The sequence below is a fragment of the Stegostoma tigrinum genome, chromosome 5 (assembly GCF_030684315.1).
Source record: "Stegostoma tigrinum isolate sSteTig4 chromosome 5, sSteTig4.hap1, whole genome shotgun sequence".
In the NCBI taxonomy this organism is placed as follows: domain Eukaryota; kingdom Metazoa; phylum Chordata; class Chondrichthyes; order Orectolobiformes; family Stegostomatidae; genus Stegostoma; species Stegostoma tigrinum.
Window position 1 is genome coordinate 30,676,250 of NC_081358.1, and position 20,962 is coordinate 30,697,211.

The window sequence follows — 20,962 nt, forward strand, 5'->3', positions numbered from 1 at the left end:
ACACAGACAGTTGCCTGAGGCAGGAATCGAACCCAGGTCCTTGGCGCTGTGAGGCTGCAGTGCTAACCGCTGAGCCACCGTGCCGTCCCTCATCTGAGCAGGAAACATTACTCCCCCTGATGGTTCAGTAAATAAATGTAAAGCCCAGAGCAGAATTCAAAACTACAGATGGAACAATTTCTGTTTCAATTCCTACTCTGCCAGCTTACTAGTAAGTCTTTTACAATTGCACTCAATGCCTGAAAGCTGCAGAAGTAAATGAATCTAGTTTCCAGATAGTGATTGTTATTCAATGACTCTTGATGAAACCTGAGCAGGTGAAGGCAGCATGAGACTCACTCGTCACACGTAAACAATGGCCATCAGTGTAGGGAAAACCTTTCCTCAGCTGTAGTCAGCATTCATGACTACAAACACATGAATTACCACCATTAGCTTGCTGTGCTATCAATTTGATTATGGTGTATCTGTAACTTACTTTTACTTCCTTTGTTCGTTCATGGGATGAGGGCATCACTGACCAGGCAGCATTTATTGCCCACTCCTAATTGTCCAGAGGGCAGTTAAGAGTCAACAACATTGCTGTGGGTCTAGAGTCACATGTAGACCAGATCAGGGAAGGATGGCAGTTTCCTTCCCTAAAGGACATTCGTGAACCAGATGGGTTTTTCCAACAATCGACAATGGATTCACAGTCTTCATTAGACTCTTAATTCCAGATATTCATTGAACCAATCTTTGTTCTGACATCTTCAACATTTCCCTGCTGAATTAAAATCTATCACTCTCAGTTGTACTTACAATGTATCTAGCCCCACCAATTTTTTTTGAGGGGAAGACAGTTCAAAACTTTCATGTGACCCATTGTGTGGGCAAGTGCTCGCTGCCATGTCTCCCTGATAGCCTCGTTCTAATTTGAAGGTTTTGCTACTTCATCTGGACAGCAACACCCATCCCCCACCCTCACAGAATATAGTTTCTGCCTTTCTCTTTCCTATCAGCTTCTTTGATGCTCATAAAACACCTGAACAAGATCATGCCTCTATCATTTATATTCAAGGGAACGCAAGCATGTTTGTGATTTTATCATTTTAGCTGCAGGTATATTGCTGCTCAATTGCACAGCACCCCTCCAGCAACATACATTCTTCCTGAAATACAATGCCTCTAACTCAGCACAGTCCTCTGAATGAGTTTGAATCAGAATTTCATGTAACTATCAGAAATCATCCCTAATTCAGGGATTTACATATACATATTAATCAACTAAAACCTTCCAACTGATTCATGATTTAACTGCATCTTAGGTTTGTTTAATACATCCTCATCAGTGGTGTGACCCTTTGATTTTTTACTTATAAATGTCGTGTCTGATACTACCTTTCTCACTAATACCTGAAGAAGGAGTGAGGCTCAAAAAGCTTTCAAATAAACCTGTTGGACTATAATTTGGTGTCATGTGGCTTCTGACCTTGTCCACCCCAGTCCACTTCCTGTAACTGTAGAACAACATTCACCTGTTTGTATTTCAGACTTTCGTCAAATAAATTACAACATTTTTTGAGTCTTAGAACAGTACAGCACAGGAACATACCCTTCAGCCCAAGATGTTGCACCAAGCATAACGCCAAATTGAATCAATCCCTTCTCCCTGCCCATGGTCCATTTCCCTCCATTTCGTGCCTTTTCATGAGCTTATCTAAAAGCCCCTTAAACCCCCTTTCAGATCTACCTCCACCACTAACCCTGGTAGTGCGTTCCAGGCACCCACCGCTGTGTAATTAAATTATTTGTTAAATCATTTTTATTTTTTCTTGTATTTTCTACACTGATATCCCTCAATCACACACACCGTAGTGGTTGAGGAAGGCTGCTCACCACCATCTTCTCAAGGGCAACTAGGCACAGACAATAAATGCTGGCCCAAACAATGACACCCGCATCCCGCCAAAGAATTTAAAAAAAGATTATCCACAGATCCTAACTTTAAAACTTTTACAAAATACACTGGTCACACTTAAGTCCAAAATGTTTGACCTCACACGTCCTGCCGTTGAACTCCATTTGCGTTTATTGAAGAGGTGACAAGTGAAGTATGGTTAAAAGAGAATTCAAGAAGTCGCTTTTAAAATTCCACATGCCAATGTGTTTTTGTGAAACTGCTTTGTCCACGGTTTTGGGAAAAGTTAGCTAATTCGGTGAGTTCCTGGGAACCTGGTCGGGCACTTAAGGGAAATAAACTTACGTGGCCATTATAGAGCAGAAGAAAGGGGTTGGGTGGATTGATCTACACCTACCCAACATGGACCCGATGGGCCGAGTAACCTCCTGCCTTGGCTCAAATTAAATCAGTGGAGGCTTTTACTCAAATCTTGCCGCCAAAATAATTTGACAAGATCACGCGAAGCGTCTGTACAGAAATACTGATGCGACATAAAACAGTCCAAGTAATAAACATGAAAAGAAAGATGTTTAAAGTGTTCTTTGTCCAACGGTTGACGGGCAACATAGTAGTAGTTTTCAACGAAGAATTGGACCACTTATACTGACCGTGGGTGTGCTCCAGCAGAAATAATCAAATCAGTAAAACAACTTCAATGATTCTCCATCATCCCAGACATGATTTCTGCTGCACATTAGCTCCAGGTCTGAGGTCGCCCGGTCATCAGGACGACCTCCTCTCCCACTCTCAGACCATGTGTTTGTGCCTGCGTGAATGAGTTCTCCTCCCTCGCACATCTCTCCGGCACCCTCCCCAGCAAACCCCCTGCCCGCCAGTGTCACTTCTTCCCTCCGCAGGAGCCGCTCGCCTCCTGCTCCACACCGTTGGAACCAGCCCCCGCTGTTTTCACACCCTGCTGCCAACTTGGATGGAGTTCACAAGTTGCTGCTGCTCAGTGCTGAAGACATTCTTTGTCATCGCTACCTCCAGCTGCAAAATTTCCTCAGAAATCAAGTGGGAAAAAGGCCCCGCTGAAATCTAAATATTAGGGCGATTAATATTTAGATTTAAAACGCCTTTATCCCCTAGACCTTCACCATGGAAGGAAATGGACGAATTCTAGCAGGCTCTCTGATATTCGCTTCAATTATTATTTTGGTTCGAAGAAGTGTACAAGGCCTGCTGTACAATAATCGGTACGATGGGTAAGTATTTTGTTTTGAGTGTTGCTGAATTGTCGTTCAGCGTTCTTCAGTAGTTACTGGCTATCCCGAGTTACCCTAGAGAAGGTGGTGGCGAGCTGCTGTCTTTTTGATCTGCTGAATTCCAATAAGTATTTTAAATTGTAACTGAATTTTTGGAAGGTTTTTTTTCATGACAGTCTGTATACGATAAATCTGTGAAAACATGCCTGGTCACTGATGGAAATATAAATTTAGGCGTGTCATTTAAATTTTACGCTTGGGAAGTGCCATTAAGTCGGCAACCTGAGCTATAAGTTTGGATGTTGTCATTAATTGTGAGACAGTTATTTGAGTTTTTAATTTCAATCAAATTATGAGTTTAAAATTGAGGGTATCTTCATGTGGTTGACTTTTTCTCAATTTGGTGTTGGTTGGGTCAGCAATAAATATTTAAAAATACTTCAGTTCGCTAGCATTTCCGGCAGGGATGTTTTGCTGCTCTTGTATCTCTGAAATTAATCAGCCTAATAACTGAGAAGTAGCAGAAATGCATCCCCAACATGTTATTTTCACTGCTACAAAAATAAGCAACTTATTAAATAACTAATTAAACAACAAACATTTGTATACGTCACATAATGATAAGTGAGGAATGCAGTTGTAAAAATACATTTGATTTCATGTGTTACAAGTTGGAAAATATGTAAGAAAAGTGTCTAATATTTACATATTGAAATTTTTAAAAGGCATCAGAGTCGATTAAATGTGTGACAAAGATCAAACAGAGGTTAGGAGCTACAGTGGATGAATCCTCTTTATGAACATCTGGGGGCTTGTGCCAAAGTTGGAAAAGCCATTCCACAGTCAAACCTGATGGCTGACATTGTAATACTCACAGAATCATACACTATAGACAATGTCACAGATTCCATAATCATCATCTCTGGCTATGTCCTACCAGCAAAGCAGACCTCAAGAGGTAATTAAATTGTGATACTCATTTGAGAGAGAGTAAGAGTTGCACTGGGAAGCAAACACTAATGTGAAGATGCACTGAATGTGGCAAGGTAACAGAATGTACTCTCGGTATGGAACCTCAATCTCAATCACTGAGTTTGGCTTGGTAGCATCTTTACTGATTGAGCTGATTGAGTCCTAAAGTACATAACTGTTTGAATTGGTGTTTTCCATGTGGTGAGTGATCCAGCAAGGACAATACTTGACCTTGTCCTCACCAATCTACCTGTTTGAGCTACATCTACCCATGATGGTATTGACTAGAGAGACCACTGCACCATCTTTGTGGAAATGAAGTCATATCTGCGCATTGAGAATGCCCTTCATTGTGGCTGTGTGGCAATATCACTGTGCTGAATGGTATAGACTTTGAACAGATGGAGCAACTCAAACCTGGGCATCCATGAGATGCTGTGGGCCACCAACAGTAACAGAACTGAGTTCAACTACAATCTATGACCCTGTGGCTCAACATGTGCCCTATTCTAGCATTGACACCAAGTCAGGAAATCAACACTGCTTCAATGAATAAAATAGGAAGGTGGAACCAGACAGGCCTGTTTATGCCACAACTCAAGACTACTTTAGTGCAAAGCAGCAGAGGCCGCATGAGATAGATAGAACTAAATCATCCCATAACCAATGGTCAGATCTGTGCTCTGCAATCCTACTGTGAATGTTGCCAAGCAGTTAAATAATCAGCAGGAAGAACATGCTCCACAAATATCCTCATCTTTAATGATGGGAGAGCCCAGCATATCAGTGCAAAACACCAGCTTGAAGTACTTGCACCCACCTTCAGCCAAGTGCTGAGTGGATGCACCATCTCTGGCTCCTCCTATAGCCCCCAGCATTAGCATGGAATCAGATCTTTTGGTCCAACCAGTCCATGCCAACCAGATATATTAAATTAATGTAGCCCCATTTGCCAGCATTTGGCCCATATCCTTCCTAACCCTTCCTATTCATGTACCCACCAATTGCCTTTTGAATGTTGTAATTGTACCAGCCTCCATCACCCCCTGTGCCAGCTCATTCCACACACATACCAACCTCTGTGTGAAAAAGTTGTCCTTTTGGTCCCTTTTAAACCTTTCTCCTCACACGGAGCCTGTGCAAAACTGGAGTCTATGAGGAATTTGGGGTCAAACTCCCCACTGCTTTGAATCATATTTATCATGATGGCTATGGTTTTTGGATGTCAATCATCTCGTTTCCAGGGCATCACAACAGAAATACCCCAGGGTAGTACCCCAGGCTCAAGCATTTTCAGCTCCAATGGCAGAAGTGGGGATGTTTAATTATAAGATAATGTTCAAGACTGTTTGTGACTTCTAAAAGACTGAAGCCATCTGTGCTTATATACAGTAAGGCCTGGACAATGTACAGGCTTGCGCTGATAAGTGGCAAGAAACATTCATACCAAACAAGAATCAGGCAATGCCCACCTCCAGAAAGAGAAAGCGTAACCATCATCCTTGACATTGAAAGACGTGACTGTCACTGAATTCCTCTCACTATCAACATTCTTGGGTATCATTGACCTGAAACTGAACTAGACCAACTACATAAGTATCGTGGTGCCAACTGCAGGCTATATTTCTGATAAGTAACTCACACCTTGACTCCCCGTCTATAAAGCACAAGCCAGGAGGGTGATAGAATATTCTCCAATTGCCTGAATGGGTGCAGCTCCAATAATACTCAGGGAGCAAAACACATCTAGGACAAACCAGCTTGCTTGCTTGGCCCCATCAACATATTGTACCGCAGCAACTCTCCCAGGCTCCTTGAATAACGCCTTCCAAATCCATGATCTCTGAAACCTGGAAGGAAAAGGGCAGCAAATGCTGTCACATGACGTGACTACTTTCTGAGAATATTCCTGGACTTTCAATTCTGTGATCATAAATCTCTCTGATTTAATTAACAGTAAATCAGAAACTTCATTCCACTATAAGAGACACATTACAATGAACTTGTTACACAAGTACTCAATGTTAGACAAAAACAAGTTTTTAAAAGAGGAACTACACATTGGAAAGATATGGGCTGCTAAGATGACCCTATTTTAAATTGATCCTTTTTGTAAGACTGCAGCCTAATTTCTGGCAATTAGATACATCCTGAGGTCAGTAAGTGTTCAGTTGCTGATGAGTGATGTTTCTATAGATTGACAGAGATTTGTAAAACCCAAATTTCATTTTTTTATAGAAGATAGTTATCTAGGTCGGAGGAAGCCAAAAGAAAGTAATGGTTTGCTTTTCTCTATTGAAAAAAAATGTAAATTATGCACTTAGTAGCTTCCCTCTCTGTTGTCTGAATTCCCTTGAGAAGTGATTGTGTTTTAAAGGACTTGTTGAGGAGATTTTGAGGGATTCTTTTTCTGGCCAGGTGAATCTGGAAAACAGACACAATCTCAGGAGAAGTGTGTAATAAATTAATGGTGAAATGAAGAATTTCTTCACTTAACAGGTTTGAAATTCTCTACTCCAGAGAGATGTTGTAGATATTCCATCATTCGGCCTATGTTTTTTTTAACATAGAAAGAGCAATGTATACTTAGATTTAAAGTTCTGTTGCTTACAAAGCAACAAAAGCACAATGGCTGGAAACCTGAAAGGAAAACAAAATATTTTGTATATGCATACCAAGATTTTCAAAGAGAAAAGACCAATTTGCATCTCATAATTCCAAAATATGCACCCAAATAAATGTCATCAGTTTTTTCTCTTTTCATAATTAGATATATGTAGGAAGTTCAGGTGTGTTTGAAGCCAGAAATTTTGAAGAAACAACCGGAATTTTGTATTCATGCTAAAGTGACTCACATGGGATCACAGAGGAAATCAAATTAAAATTAAAACTGGTTGAGTGTTGCTGTTAATGGGTATGCTCAAAGCAAATTTACTTGTAGCACTCCACATTTTGTTCTATGTAGCATGTAAGGCTGTATTTAAGGAATAATTTTCAATTTTTTTCAATAAGCTTGACTTAAGTTCATTGTGTGAATATTTGAATTTCTCAACATGAGGTGAACTTTTTTTATGTTAGAGACTTAACTGAAATTTACTGTAGGATGTGTTTGATTCAGTAAATAAGTGGTATCAGTATAAACAGAGTTCTTGGCTAACGTGGAATGTTTTAGGAATAGCTGCATTGGGTGTGCATTTATGGTAGAAATAATTTTCAATCCAAATGTGAAGCAGCAAATTTTCTGCCTGTTCTTAAACTTCAGCAGACAGGACAAATTTTAGTTCAGCAAACCTAGTAGAACAGAGCAGTGGCAGAATTAAAGTCAAGCTGCTGAACTTGATTGTTCGTTTGATTTCTAGCCAGGTGCGAAAAACTGTTGCATAATTGCCAAAATGGCGCTGTTATCTCTTTGGCAGACATCTAACTGTTGTTAACCAGCCCAAATAACTGCTATATCCGTCACATTTTCCTGGAAGATACTGCCCCAAGGTGTCAACACACCATGAGAAGCCTTAACAAGCTGAGAGTCAGACTTCTGCCACTCAATATACAGAAGTCCAACCCTCAAACACTGCCAAGCAATCTGATTAACCAACAGAGATAATGGGAACTGCAGATGTTGGAGAATCCAAGATAATAAAGTGTGAAGCTGGATGAACACAGCAGGCCAAGCAGCACAAAAGTGCTCCTGAGATGCTGCTTGGCCTGACTGACCAACAGCCTTTGCATTTCCAGCAGCAGAAGTGGGAGCTACTGGAATTGCAAGCACCTCCATAGAGAAATGTTCCAGATACCCAAGATGGGTAAATCCTGGGCTTTTGGGGCAGGGTGGGGGAATGGACCCTGCACCTTAGGGAGAACAGAAGGGTGTTGGGTTTTGAAATCCAGGCAGGGAAGCACAATCAAATTTAAAGGATTGATGCTACAGGTGTACACAAAAAGCCCACCAAAATGATGTACTTACACTTTTACACAGTTGGGTAACAAACAATGACTTTCTCACTCTCACCCATCTTCCAGTGCCCAGCATATTATAGCAGTGAGACAGATTGACAATCTCTGTCCACGGTGATTGGGCAATTATGGGCCTCAATAGGCCTGTGGGTAAGCAAGCTAGGGGGTGCATCACCCAGGCCCTTGAACCCACCATTCAGTGAGATTATGTTTGAGCTGTGTTTGAACTCTATGTTCCTGCCTTTGGCCCATATCGCTTAATATCTTTGCTGCACAAAAATTTGTCAATCTCACATTTAAAGAACAGATTTGGCATCATTGTCATTTCTGAAAGAGCATTCTAAACACCTACCTGCCCTTTTGAGTAAAAATGCCTCCTAACATCTCCCCTGATTGGCCTGGTCCTCATTCTCAGACATTCCTCTTAGTTGTAGAATCCCAGTTTATCTTTGTCTTCCCTGCCCTTTCCTGTTATTCTGCACACTGCAATAAGGACATGTCACACCTAATCACTTTAGATTAAATTGTAGCATCCAGTTAAATAACTGATTACATAGAAGGCAAACGTTCTTAGCTAGAGCCACAGAGTCATATAGCGCAGAAACAGACCCTCCAATCCAACTTGTCCATGCCAGCCAGATATCCTAGATAAATCTCGTCCCATTTGCTGGCATTTGGCTCCTATCCCTCTAGAACCTTGCTATTCATACATTCATCCAGATGCCGATTAAAAGTTGTAATTGTACCAGCCTCCACCACTTCCCCTGGCAGCTCATTCCATACACTTGCCAACCTCTCAATGAAAAAGTTCCCCTTAGGTCCCTCTTAAAACTTCCCCCCTCACCTTAAACCGATGCTGTATAGTTTTGGTCTCCCCTACTCGAGGGAAAAGACCTTGCCTGTTCACCCTATCCGTTATCCGTGTGATTTTATAAACCTCTATAAGTCACCTCTCAGCTGCCAATGCCCCAGGGGAAAGTGTCCCCAGCTTATTCACCCTCTCCCTATAGCTCAAACCCTCCAACCCTGGCAACATCCTTGTAAATCTTTTCTGGTCCCTTTCAAGTTTCACAACATCCTTACTGGTGATCTTTTTCCAGAATGAAGGAAGAAGAAATTTCAGGCAAAAGTGAAATGAATAGCTATACAATATGAAATCATGGAGAATAAACCAGGAGTACGTAATGGAGTGTCTTCCAACAACTCTTCAATTTCATGGATGATACAGAATATAGAACATAGAACAGTACAGCACAGGAACAAGCCCTTCAGCCCACTAGGTGTGTGCAAACATGATGCCATTCTAAAATAATCCCATCTACCTGCACATGGTCCATATTCCTCTGTTTCCTGCCTGTTCATGTGTCTGTCTTAAGTACACCTTAAAAGTTGATATCATGCTGGCGTCTACCAACTCCGCAGCTGCACCTTCCAGGCATCCATCACCCCCTGCATGTATAAGATAGATCTGCCGTTTCTTGTAAATGCTTCCTGCATTTTTCACAATGCTCATGGAAGTGAACATTGTGGATCCAAATTAAGGACAAGTGGTCCAAACCCACTTTTACATTCCATTGCTTTAGAGAGTATACAAAAAAGAAAATAAGGCCCAAAGATAGAGGAGCAGAAGTCGGTCTTTTGGCCCATCGAGTCTGCTTCCCATTCCCATTTGGGGCAGCACAGTGGCTCAGTGGTTAGCACCGCTGCCTCACTGCACCAGGAACGCAGGCTCAGTACCTGCCTCAGGAGACTGACTGTATGGAGTCCCTGTGTCTGTGCAGGTTCCCTCTGGGTGCTCCAGTTTCCTCTCACAGTCGAAAGGTTTGCAGGTTAGATGGATTCACCATGCTAAATTGCCAAGGGTGTGCAGTTTAGGTGGATTAACCAGGGGAAACACAGGGTTACAGGGACAGAGTGGGTCTGGGTGGGATGTTCTTCAAGGGGATCATTGGGCCAAGTCGCCTTCTTCCACACTGCAGGGATTCTATGAATCATTGCTGATTTTCAACCCCATTCTCCTGTTTTCTCCATACAACCTTTGATCCTTTTATTAAGGGACAAACAATGTTTGAAGTCATAATCGTCAAAAGCATAAAATAGATATGAAGAACGTTGCCCTATTTAGCATTTCAGGGAATAGTCTCAATAAGAGAGATTTAGTGACATGCCTTGAACATGCCTGAAGCTTGGAATGAAAAACTGACATGCCTTTCCCAGCACCTCACAATGTTGTCCTTGTCTTGCAGTTTGGATGCCAGTCAGGTAGCAAGGAGTGTAATTCTGCCATGTATTTCCTTGTTAATTGAGAGCCTTAGGATATGGAGCTCATGGAATAAGTCAGTTTATGTGCTGTCCTTTTGCATATGAGTCAGTGCATAACTGTTATGCTGTCTCGTCTGTCGCACATATTCAGATGCTGATCCTCCTCTTCGCCCAAGAATTCAATTTATAACAAAATTCACAGTCCAAATTTGTTAAGGCATAGCAAAAATGACAAGTGCACAAAATCTTTTGCAAAGGAATGCCAAAGTGGGCAACATTCCTTTTTTCAGAAAATGCACTGAGTGTTTACAAAGTCCTCTTCAAATACAGTATTCTGTGTTCTTGTAAATCAAGGTTATTGCATCCTCAGAATCATGGATGTCCCTTTTGTGTGGATCATACTGGCAAACTCGTGTTGTTAAAAAAAATGGGCATCATGATTATCATAAGAAGGTAATCTTTTCTTTCTTTTAAGCGCTTCCGGTGTTTTCCATGATTTTCAATGGAAGTGGCCATTCTGGGCAGAAATCCAGTCCAAACAATTTGTACCCACTTTGTCACTCCAGTGGAAGCGCACAAGGCAGAAAACCTATATTTGATATTATTACTTATCAGGAATAGTTAACACTCTGAGAGATCAAAATAAATAACTGCAATGTGATAAATAGACGTACACTGCAGGATTTGTTTTTTTGTCATGAGGATTGCTATCTACCTTATATTGAGCACTAGAAATTGTTAATCAAAACATAGTTTAAAAAGTGAAGCATACTCAGCAATGTTAGAATAAGAGAAATTTCTTCACCCAGAGATCCGTGAGACTGTGCGTTTCAGTAAGTGGTTGAGGCCAAAACATTGTGTTTTCAAGAAAAAGGTAGATATAGTTCTTGTGGCTAAAGGCATGAAGACACATGGAGGAGGATAGAATGAGGATGTTGAGCTCAATGATCAGCCATGATCATATTGAATAGTGGAGCAGGCTTGAGGGGCTGAATGGCCTACTCCTGCTGCTATACTCCATGAATTTGTATGCTCCTGTTTTATGATGTACTGCCCACTTACAATTTCCAACAACATAAATTTTCCTTTTATAAAATCTAGAGATCAAGTAATTCGAATACTTCCAAAAACCGAACGAGAAGTGGAGGCATTAAAAAATATCCATGAACTGGTCAAGGTAAGAGCTAATTTTTCAGATATATTTCAATAAATCCTGAAACGGAAAGAATCTTTTGATATTTGTATTGAATTTCTTTTACCAATTTGAGTAATCAGCTAACAGACAACTTTTCATGGCAATAAAAATAAACTTGCGTACATCATATATATTTCAGAAAATTCAACATAAAAAATGCGAAATATTGTCATCAATAACCTATTGCAATGTTCACTGGGAATTGAAACCAAATAGAATAAAGCAGGGTTAAATGACGGCAGATAACAGGGACAAGGTGCAGATGTATTTTAGTCCCCCTTTTTGAAGTCACACATTCTGCTTCCATATTTAGATGCTTTTTGAGTTTTTTTATCGTTAGTGAATATCTAATGGCTGAGACCCAGTGCTGCTGTCAGGCCATGAAGGGCTAGAAGTTGAGAGTAATATTTGTAAATCAGCAGACAAACTGGGGATCAAAAAAACCAAAGTGGCAGGAGTCAGGATGATAGGTAAGGGAGAAGAAGGGCGCAGAAAGATTAAGATGGGAGAAAGTAGGGGAAAACAGATCAAAGCATAAAAGGCACGAGTGGTACATTTCCAAGTTCTGTCACTGCAGACACAAGCACCACAGTTAGATTAGATTAGATTACCTACAGTGTGGAAACAGGACCTTTGGCTCAACAAGTCCACACCGCCCCTTGAAACATCCCACCCAGACCCATCCCCGTATAACCCACACCCCCTGAACATTACGGGCAATTTAGCATGGCCAGTCCACCTAGCCTGCACATCTTTGGACTGTGGGAGGAAACCGGTGCACCAGAGGAAATCCATGCAGACACGGGGAGAATGCGCAAACTCTGCGCAGGCAATCGCCCAAGGCTCGAATCGAACCCGGGTCCCTGACGCTGTAAGGCTGCAGTTCTAACCACTGAGCCACCGTGCCGCCTCAAATAATAATTAAGTTAAATAATAAGTTAATAATAGCACTTGCTGAATTCATCAATTCATACAGCTCGGAAAAGGCCCTTTGGCCCATCGAGCCTGCACCGACGTAACTACCAGTGTGTTAATCCCAGTTTCCTGCACTTGTCCCATATCCTTGAATGTTGTAATGCATGGAGGAGGAAGAATTATATTTCAACCCGGCCACATCCATCCTGGGAAAGAAAGCATTAGCCAAAGGGACAAATATTGACTGCAGCAGGCATCTTGAAATTAGGTCCACGGGTAATCTTGAGAGGGATAGATAGAATGGATAATCAGAGACTTTTCCCCAGGGCAGAAGTGTCTATTATGAGGGGTCATAACTTTAAGGCAATTGGAGGATGGTACAGGGGCAATGCCAGAGGCTGGTTCTTCACACAGAGAGTGGTAGGCGTGTGAAATGCGCTGCCGGCAATGGTCGTGGAGCCAGATACTTTAGAGACTCTTAAGCGACTGTAGGATAGGCACATGGAGGATAGTAAAATGTAGGGTATGCAGGATAGTTTGAGCTTAGTATTATAATAGTTTAGCACAACATTGTGGGCTGAAGGGCCTGTACTGTGCTGTACTGTTCTATGTTCTATGTAAGAAGAATTATAGGCCATAGACGCAGGGGTAAGCTATCTGAAGGTGATGATAAGAAATGTTAGTGATTTTTTATATAATTAAAATAAAAATTCAAGTTAAAATATCTTTGAAAGTCATTTTACAATTCCTTCTTGTTTTTTGTTTACTTACCTTCACTGACATGACGGACACTACTGCAGTTTCAAAGCTTAAAGCAGCTTCATAACAACACTGATTAGCCCAAACCTATAAATACAGGTATACTCTTGTAGTGCAATGGTATTGTCTCTACCTCTGAGCAAGAGGCCCAGATTTAAGTCCCACTTACTCTGGAGGTGTGTAACAATATCACAGAATAGCTTTATTCAAAAATCCTGATAAATGCATGCAGGTTTACCAATTTAAAAAAAATCCTGTCTTTTAACTGATCTACTAGTTAGGGACCAAATAGTGAGCATCTGACTAGAAGAAGGGCATAAGATAGTTTTAAACTACTGTTACTAAAATTATTCAATCTGTGCACAGAACAGATACACATAGAATTAGATGTGCATCTAGTGGTTAAATCTGGAGTCACCACCTCTAGAATCAGAAAAGGCCTGACAGAATATCATGGATCAAGTAAAATCTAGAAATTTAGAAATAGGTTGAGAATGAACATCAAAAGGACAACAATTTTTTTTTAGAAGGAATGTATTCTTTGGCAGAATCTTTTAGGGGTATGAGTGATGTAGGCCACGGCAAGATTTGTCGCAGAATCAGATGGAGGGGAAATTTGTTGTTGTTGTTAGCAGGCCTCAGTCAGGTCAGGGCGATCATCTTCATTCGGGAGGCACCAGCTCAGTGAGTCAAAGGGCAGCTTGGGTACAGTCAGACAGCAACTCTGAATTAGGAGGTTCTCTACACAATGAATGAGGACCTGAATGTCAGACTGCCCATTGCCAATATTGAGTCTTTCTGCCCCTATAGGGACTACTTTTCTCTGGGAAGCAGAGAGAGAGAGAGAGAGACAGGCAGGGAATAAGAGAGGAAGTGTATGACGCAGCTGTTAGATTTGATAAAGATAGGGAAGTGTCCCAAGTGAGTGAGTTGGCAATGCAGAGGGCACATGTTGTTAGTGGTGTTGTGAGTTGTCTAATACCGATCGCCAATATTGATAGATGTTGGTATGGCAATATCCTGGATCATGACATTTGTCTTCCTGATGGACAAATCAAACCCTTCATGGGTGTGGGAACAGCCCCTGTCCATTTCTCACTGAAGGCATTCCTTGGTGCAGTACAGCTTATTAGAAGCATAGAAAATAGGAGCAGGAGTAGACCATTCAGCACTTTGAGCCTGCTCCACCATTCAATGTGATTATGATTGATCATCCAAATCAGTCCACTGCGCTTGTTTTCTCCCCGTACCCTTTGATCCCTTTAGCCCTAAGAACGATAGTTAACTCCGTGAAAACATTCAATGTTTAGCTCTCCACTGCTTCTCGTGGCAGAGAACTCCACAGATTCACCATCTTTGGATGAAAAAATTTCCACTTATTGCAGTCCTAAATTGCTCACCCCATATCCACAGAGTGTGGCTCTTCCCTGCTTCCAGACTCTCTGGTCATTGGGAATATTTTTCCTGAGTCAACCCCACCTAACCTTGTTAGAAATTTTTTAGGTTTCTGTGAGATCCCCCTCATTCTTCTAACCTTCAGTGAATACAGTCCTAACCAATCCAGTCTCTCTTCATACTACAGTCTAGCCATCTCAGGAATCAGTGTGGAAAACCTTTGTTGCACTCCCTCCATAGCCCAGGACATACTTCCTTGGATAAGGAGACCAAAACTGCACACAGTATTCCACGTGTGGTCCTATAAAGGCCCTGTTGCAGCAAGACATCCCTGCTTCTGTACTCAAATCTTCCTGCTATGAAGGACAATGTACCATTTGCCTTTTCCATTGGCTGCTACAGCTGCATGCTTCCTTTCACTGACTGTTTACAAGGACACCCAGATCTCATTGTACCTTCTGCTTCCCATTACTATTCAGAAAATAATCTGCCTTCCTGCTTTTGTTATCAAAGTGGATAATCTTACATTTATCCCCATTAGGCTTCACCTCCCATGCTCACTCACTCAACTTGTCCAAATCACACTGAGGCAGCTCTGCAACCTCCTCACAGTTCACCCTCCCACCCAGTTTTATGTCACCTGCAAACTTGAAGATGTGACACTGAGATTCCTCGACTAAGTCATTAATATCTACTCTGAATATCCTGCTAAATCCCAGAAGTCACTGGCTGCCACTCAGAAAAATACTCTTCAATGCCTTCACACCATCCTTCCTGGATTACAGCATTCAGAACTGGATGCAGCACTCCAGGTGAGGCGGAACCCATGTTTTATACAGTTCAACATAATCTCCTTGAATTTGTTCTTCTATGACCCAATTAGTAAAGATTTGGAATCAGTACGTTTTATTAACTGCTCACTCAACTTTTCCTGCTTCATGCGTGTGTACACCAAGTTGCTGCTGCCCCTGTAATTGTTTTTGAGTTGTGTCCTTTTATTTTATATTGTCCATTTATATTCTTCCTACCAAAATGAATCGCCTCACAATCCTCTACATTGACCTTCATCTGCCGCCGGACTGCCCATTCCACCAATCTGTCTGTAACCTTTTGAAGTTTCACACTATACTCCTCACTCATCACAGCGCTTCCAAGTTTCATTTTATTTTCAAACACCACTTGAACACTGAGATCAGAGAAAGAATTAGTCTCATTACTGACGCTTAGCTTTCTCCACTTTGAGACACATCCATTAAGCACGACTCTGTTTCCTGCCACTCAGCCAATTTCATCAGAACTAGTAGTAGGAGTAGGCTATTCAACAGCTCAAACCCATTCCACCATTCAATACATCTCATCTCAGCCTCAATTCCACCCGCCTGCGCCTGCTCCCCATAACCCTTAAACTCATTCATTATTAAAAATCTGTCTATCTCCTCCTTAAATTTACTCAATGTCCCAGCATCCACTGCACTCTGTGGGAGTGATTTCCATAAATTCATGACCCTTTGAGAGAAGCCTTCATTACTGTTTTTAATCTGCTTCCCCTTATTCTAAAACTATGGCTGTCATTCTAGATTGCCCCATATGAGGAAACATCTTCTCTGTGGCTACTTTGTCAATCCCCTTTAGCAACTTACATACCTCAGTTAGATCTCCTCTCATTCTTCTAAACTCCAGAGTATATCAGCCTAAACTGCTCAATCTCTTGTTCATAAGACAAATCTCTTACCTCTGTAATCAATCTAATGAACCTTCTCTGAACTGCTTCTGATGTAAATATATCCTTCCTCAAGTAAGGGAGCCAAAACTGTAAACAGTACACTAGGTACAGTCTTACTAACGCTTGTACAGTTGCAGCAACATTTCACGACTTTAATACTCCATTTGTTTAGCAACAAATGCCAAATTTTCATTTCCGTATTGCTAATATCCCTTTTTGTGCTATAAGCTATAACTTTACTCATAGGTCTGTTGTGTGGCATCATCTCAAATGCCTTTTGAAGGACCGTGTTCACCAAATCAATAGTATTGCTCATCACTCTGTGTTACCTCATCAAGAACATGCAGAAAATTAGTTGAACATGATTTTCTCTTGTGTCCATGCTGATTATCTTTAAAGAAGCTGCATTTGGCAATCTATTTTGATTCTGTAAATTTAAAGGGTTCCAGCTCATTTACTTTGTTAGCTTGCCATAAAAATGTTAATAGCTGAGGAACCATAAAACTGAACCCAACCCAACACAGTCACCAGTGACACATCCCAACTCTGACCTATACCAGCCTCTTACCTCCCACCAAAACATCCTCACACAAATTTTTTTTGTGCCTTCCTAAGATGCTGTGCAATGCCTAATGCTCAACATGATGCCCACACATGTTTGTACCATCTGTTCCACTCCCCTACTGCCCCTTTACTCACTTCACCCCACTAAGTTGTCCACTCACATACTTGCCTTCTTCTAGCCCGATGTCTACTTCCTCATATTCGCCATGCATGTTCCCACTTCTGCCCTGCTACCCTCTCATGCCAGCTGCTTTCGGCCCAACAGCCTGCCCTCACTTTATCTGCCCTTACATCGACCAGTTCCCTCCAAATGCATGCCAGAACCTCATGCAGACAAGGCTTGTCCCCTCAGCTAACTTGTCAAAGTGGCTCTGGGGCTTGTGAACCCCAGAGTACATCAGTTAGTGTCATACCAAGGTGGTGTGCCTTGGTCTGCAATAATGATCCTGTGCTATGATCCCAGAACAGTTGGAAACTATATGCCTGAAAAGGCCCAATTCTGAAATCTAGAAATGTATAGCTCCAGGGCAAAGCGGAACAGCAACCTGATAAAACTTATTCCTCAGCACTCCCCTCAAAAGATTCAATGCATCGTAGTTATGAAAGGAGTCAGTTAAAAACTATTATGGCGTAATCCTCCTCGCTGCATAATGGGCAGTATTTCAGAGATGATGGGAACTGCAGATGCTGGAGATTCCAAGATAATAAAATGTGAGGCTGGACGAACACAGCAGGCCAAGCAGCATCTCAGGAGCACAAAAGCTGACGTTTCGGGCCTAGACCCTTCATCAGAGAGGGGGATGGGGGGAGGGAACTGGAATAAATAGGGAGAGAGGGGGAGGCGGACCGAAGATGGAGAGTAAAGAAGATAGGTGGAGAGAGTGTAGGTGGGGAGGTAGGGAGGGGATAGGTCAGTCCAGGGAAGACGGACAGGTCAAGGAGGTGGGATGAGGTTAGTAGGTAGCGGGGGGTGCGGCTTGGGGTGGGAGGAAGGGATGGGTGAGAGGAAGAACCGGTTAGGGAGGCAGAGACAGGTTGGACTGGTTTTGGGATGCAATGGGTGGGGGGGAAGAGCTGGGCTGGTTGTGTGGTGCAGTGGGGGGAGGGGACGAACTGGGCTGGTTGAGGGATGCAGTCGGGGAAGGGGAGATTTTGAAGCTGGTGAAGTCCACATTGATACCATATGGCTGCAGGATTCCCAGGCGGAATATGAGTTGCTGTTCCTGCAATCTTCGGGTGGCATCATTGTGGCAGTGCAGGAGGCCCATGATGGACATGTCATCAAGAGAATGGGAGGGGGAGTGGAAATGGTTTGCGACTGGGAGGTGCAGTTGTTTTTTGCGAACTGAGCGGAGGTGTTCTGCAAAGCGGTCCCCAAGCCTCCGCTTGGTTTCCCCAATGTAGAGGAAGCCGCACCGGGTACAGTGGATGCAGTATACCACATTGGCAGATGTGCAGGTGAACCTCTGCTTGATGTGGAATGTCATCTTGGGGCCTGGGATGGGGGTGAGGGAGGAGGTGTGGGGACAAGTGTAGCATTTCCTGCGGTTGCAGGGGAAGGTGCCGGGTGTGGTGGGGTTGGAGGGCAGTGTGGAGCGAACAAGGGAGTCACGGAGAGAGTGGTCTCTCCGGAAAGCAGACAGGGGAGGGGATGGAAAAATGTCTTGGGTGGTGGGGTTGGATTGTAAATGGCGGAAGTGTCGGAGGATAATGCGTTGTATCCGGAGGTTGGTAGGGTGGTGTGTGAGAACGAGGGGGATCCTCTTGGGGCGGTTGTGGCGGGGGCGGGGTGTGAGGGATGTGTCGCGGGAAATGCGGGAGACGCGGTCAAGGGCGTTCTCGATCACCGTGGGGGGAAAGTTGCGGTCCTTAAAGAACTTGGACATCTGGGATGTGCGGGTGTGGAATGTCTTGTCGTGGGAGCAGATGCGGCGGAGGCGGAGGAATTGGGAATAGGGGATGGAATTTTTGCAGGAGGGTGGGTGGGAGGAGGTGTATTCTAGGTAGCTGTGGGAGTCGGTGGGCTTGAAATGGACATCAGTTACAAGCTGGTTGCCTGAGATGGAGACTGAGAGGTCCAGGAAGGTGAGGGATGTGCTGGAGATGGCCCAGGTGAACTGAAGGTTGGGGTGGAAGGTGTTGGTGAAGTGGATGAACTGTTCGAGCTCCTCTGGGGAGCAAGAGGCGGCGCCGATACAGTCATCAATGTACCGGAGGAAGAGGTGGGGTTTGGGGCCTGTGTAGGTGCGGAAGAGGGACTGTTCCACGTAACCTACAAAGAGGCAGGCATAGCAGTATTTCAGTTTGATTTGGCTACTGCACATCTTTCGCTATAATTTTGTTGAAACATTTTCCCCAACTTGGCTATGTACCTTATATCTCGAAACTGGAAAAACCTCTATTGACTGTCAGTCAGCCTTTAGTATGTGCATGAGAATTACGTTTCATACTTTTGTTTCTGGACAATTCTGAAGCATTTTGAAGTGCTGTTGCAACATGAGCGTCTATTGTATGGCATTGTAACAGCAACCTGTTAGGTTACTGGGCCAGGAACTAATATCACGGGACTTTTTAATTGTTGATATTTATATTTTCCAGAATCCTGTAGGAGCAGTCTTAATTACCTTATTAATAAATCAGTCTTATTATCTATCAAGTCTTGTCTTAATATGGTGAAATGATTTTTTAACAAACAGTTGTACGTGCTTTCATTTAGTGATCACAGAAATAATACAGGTTAACTTTAAGGGTGAGGTGAGGAGAACAGGTTAATATTCAAACACTAACATGGCAGATGCATTTGACTTCAGTAAAAATCTAATAATGACCATTGTCCATAATCATAAAGTCCTTACCTGGTCTGGCCTACATGTAACTCAAGACACACAGCAATATAGCTGACACTTAACTGCTCTCTGAAATGGCCTAACATGCCAGTTGTATCAACCACTAGAGAGGAAAAAGGGAATGGACTACCTGGTACTAATTAGGCACTGGAAACTAGCAAAGCACAGCCCCCATCCACCCTGCCAAAACCTCCCTAGTAACATGTGGGTGTGTGGACCAAAATTGAGTGTGGAATCTCAAAAGACTAGTCACGGAGACTTACTTTACAGTGTCCCAGACAACACCATCACCAACAGAGGTGGTGACACAGTGATGTGTAGTTGTGAGAGAGTTTCTCCAGCAGTTCAACATTGATTTTCTACGCCATGGTGTTCATAGCATCAAGTTATAGAAAAACAAACTTCCTGCTGGTTAACATCTACTGCTCCCCTAGGTTGATGATTGAGTTCCAACTCTATGATTCCTCTATGACAAACACCAACTGCAGGAAGCACTGAAGGTGGCATAGGTGGAGGTGGTTGGTGGTGGGGAGGGGGTGGGTGCTTCAGTATCCTCACATTCCAGCCCACCAGTCTCCACATTCTCCACCATTTCTGCCACCTCCAGCAGGATGCCATCAGCAAGCTGTCTCCCCCGCTATCATAAATCCATAAGGACCGTTCCTTTTGGTAACACACTAGTCCATTCCTCCATCACTCCTAAAGCTTCCTCACTCCACCATGGCACTTTCCCATGCAATTACGGGAAATTCGACACCAGCCTGTACACCTCCTGACTCCTCACCATCCAAAACCCCAGTCACACCTTCCAGGTGGACCCATGTTTTACTCGTACTTTTTTCAATCTGGTCAACTGCATTCGGCGCTCAAAATGCGGCCTCCTTCACATCGACAACACCAAATGCAGACTGACTGCCAGTTTATCAAACACCCTTCCTGCCCCTACCTTCTACCTTCCTGCTCCTCCTCACCCTCTGCCAAAAATATGAGAAATTTGTTGATTTTCTTCTCACAGAAGAAAACATTCAAGCTGATGTTCAAACATAATGAGCTCCCTTTTCATAACAGCAAGATTTCGCTGGGTTGTTACTGAACCAGCACTGTTGTGCTGGCAGAAACAATGATCAGCAAACTCAGAATTCATAAAGTCAGCTGGCTCCTTTCACTTCTGAGTAGCAGCTGTATTCTAATGCAGTGAAACAAATGTTGACAAGAATTTTATTCTGACTG

General features: G+C 42.8%; 1 protein-coding gene across 3 annotated transcripts in view; it reads left to right on the forward strand.

The window, feature by feature from the left end:
* The first annotated feature begins 2,814 nt into the window (after positions 1-2,814).
* The window catches only part of cpa6 (carboxypeptidase A6), a 75,433-nt gene continuing 57,285 nt past the window's right edge, over positions 2,815-20,962 (forward strand). For 2 of the 3 annotated variants that reach the window (XR_007247415.2, XM_048529645.2), the window contains exons 1-2: positions 2,815-3,147; positions 11,437-11,512. Coding sequence is in view for 2 of the 3 variants with exons in the window: in XM_048529645.2 (XP_048385602.1) it covers positions 3,041-3,147; positions 11,437-11,512 (183 nt within the window). In the remaining variant the exon portion in view is untranslated. The remainder of the gene's footprint in view (positions 3,148-11,436; positions 11,513-20,962) is intronic. The other variant, XM_048529646.2, reaches the window with a different exon arrangement.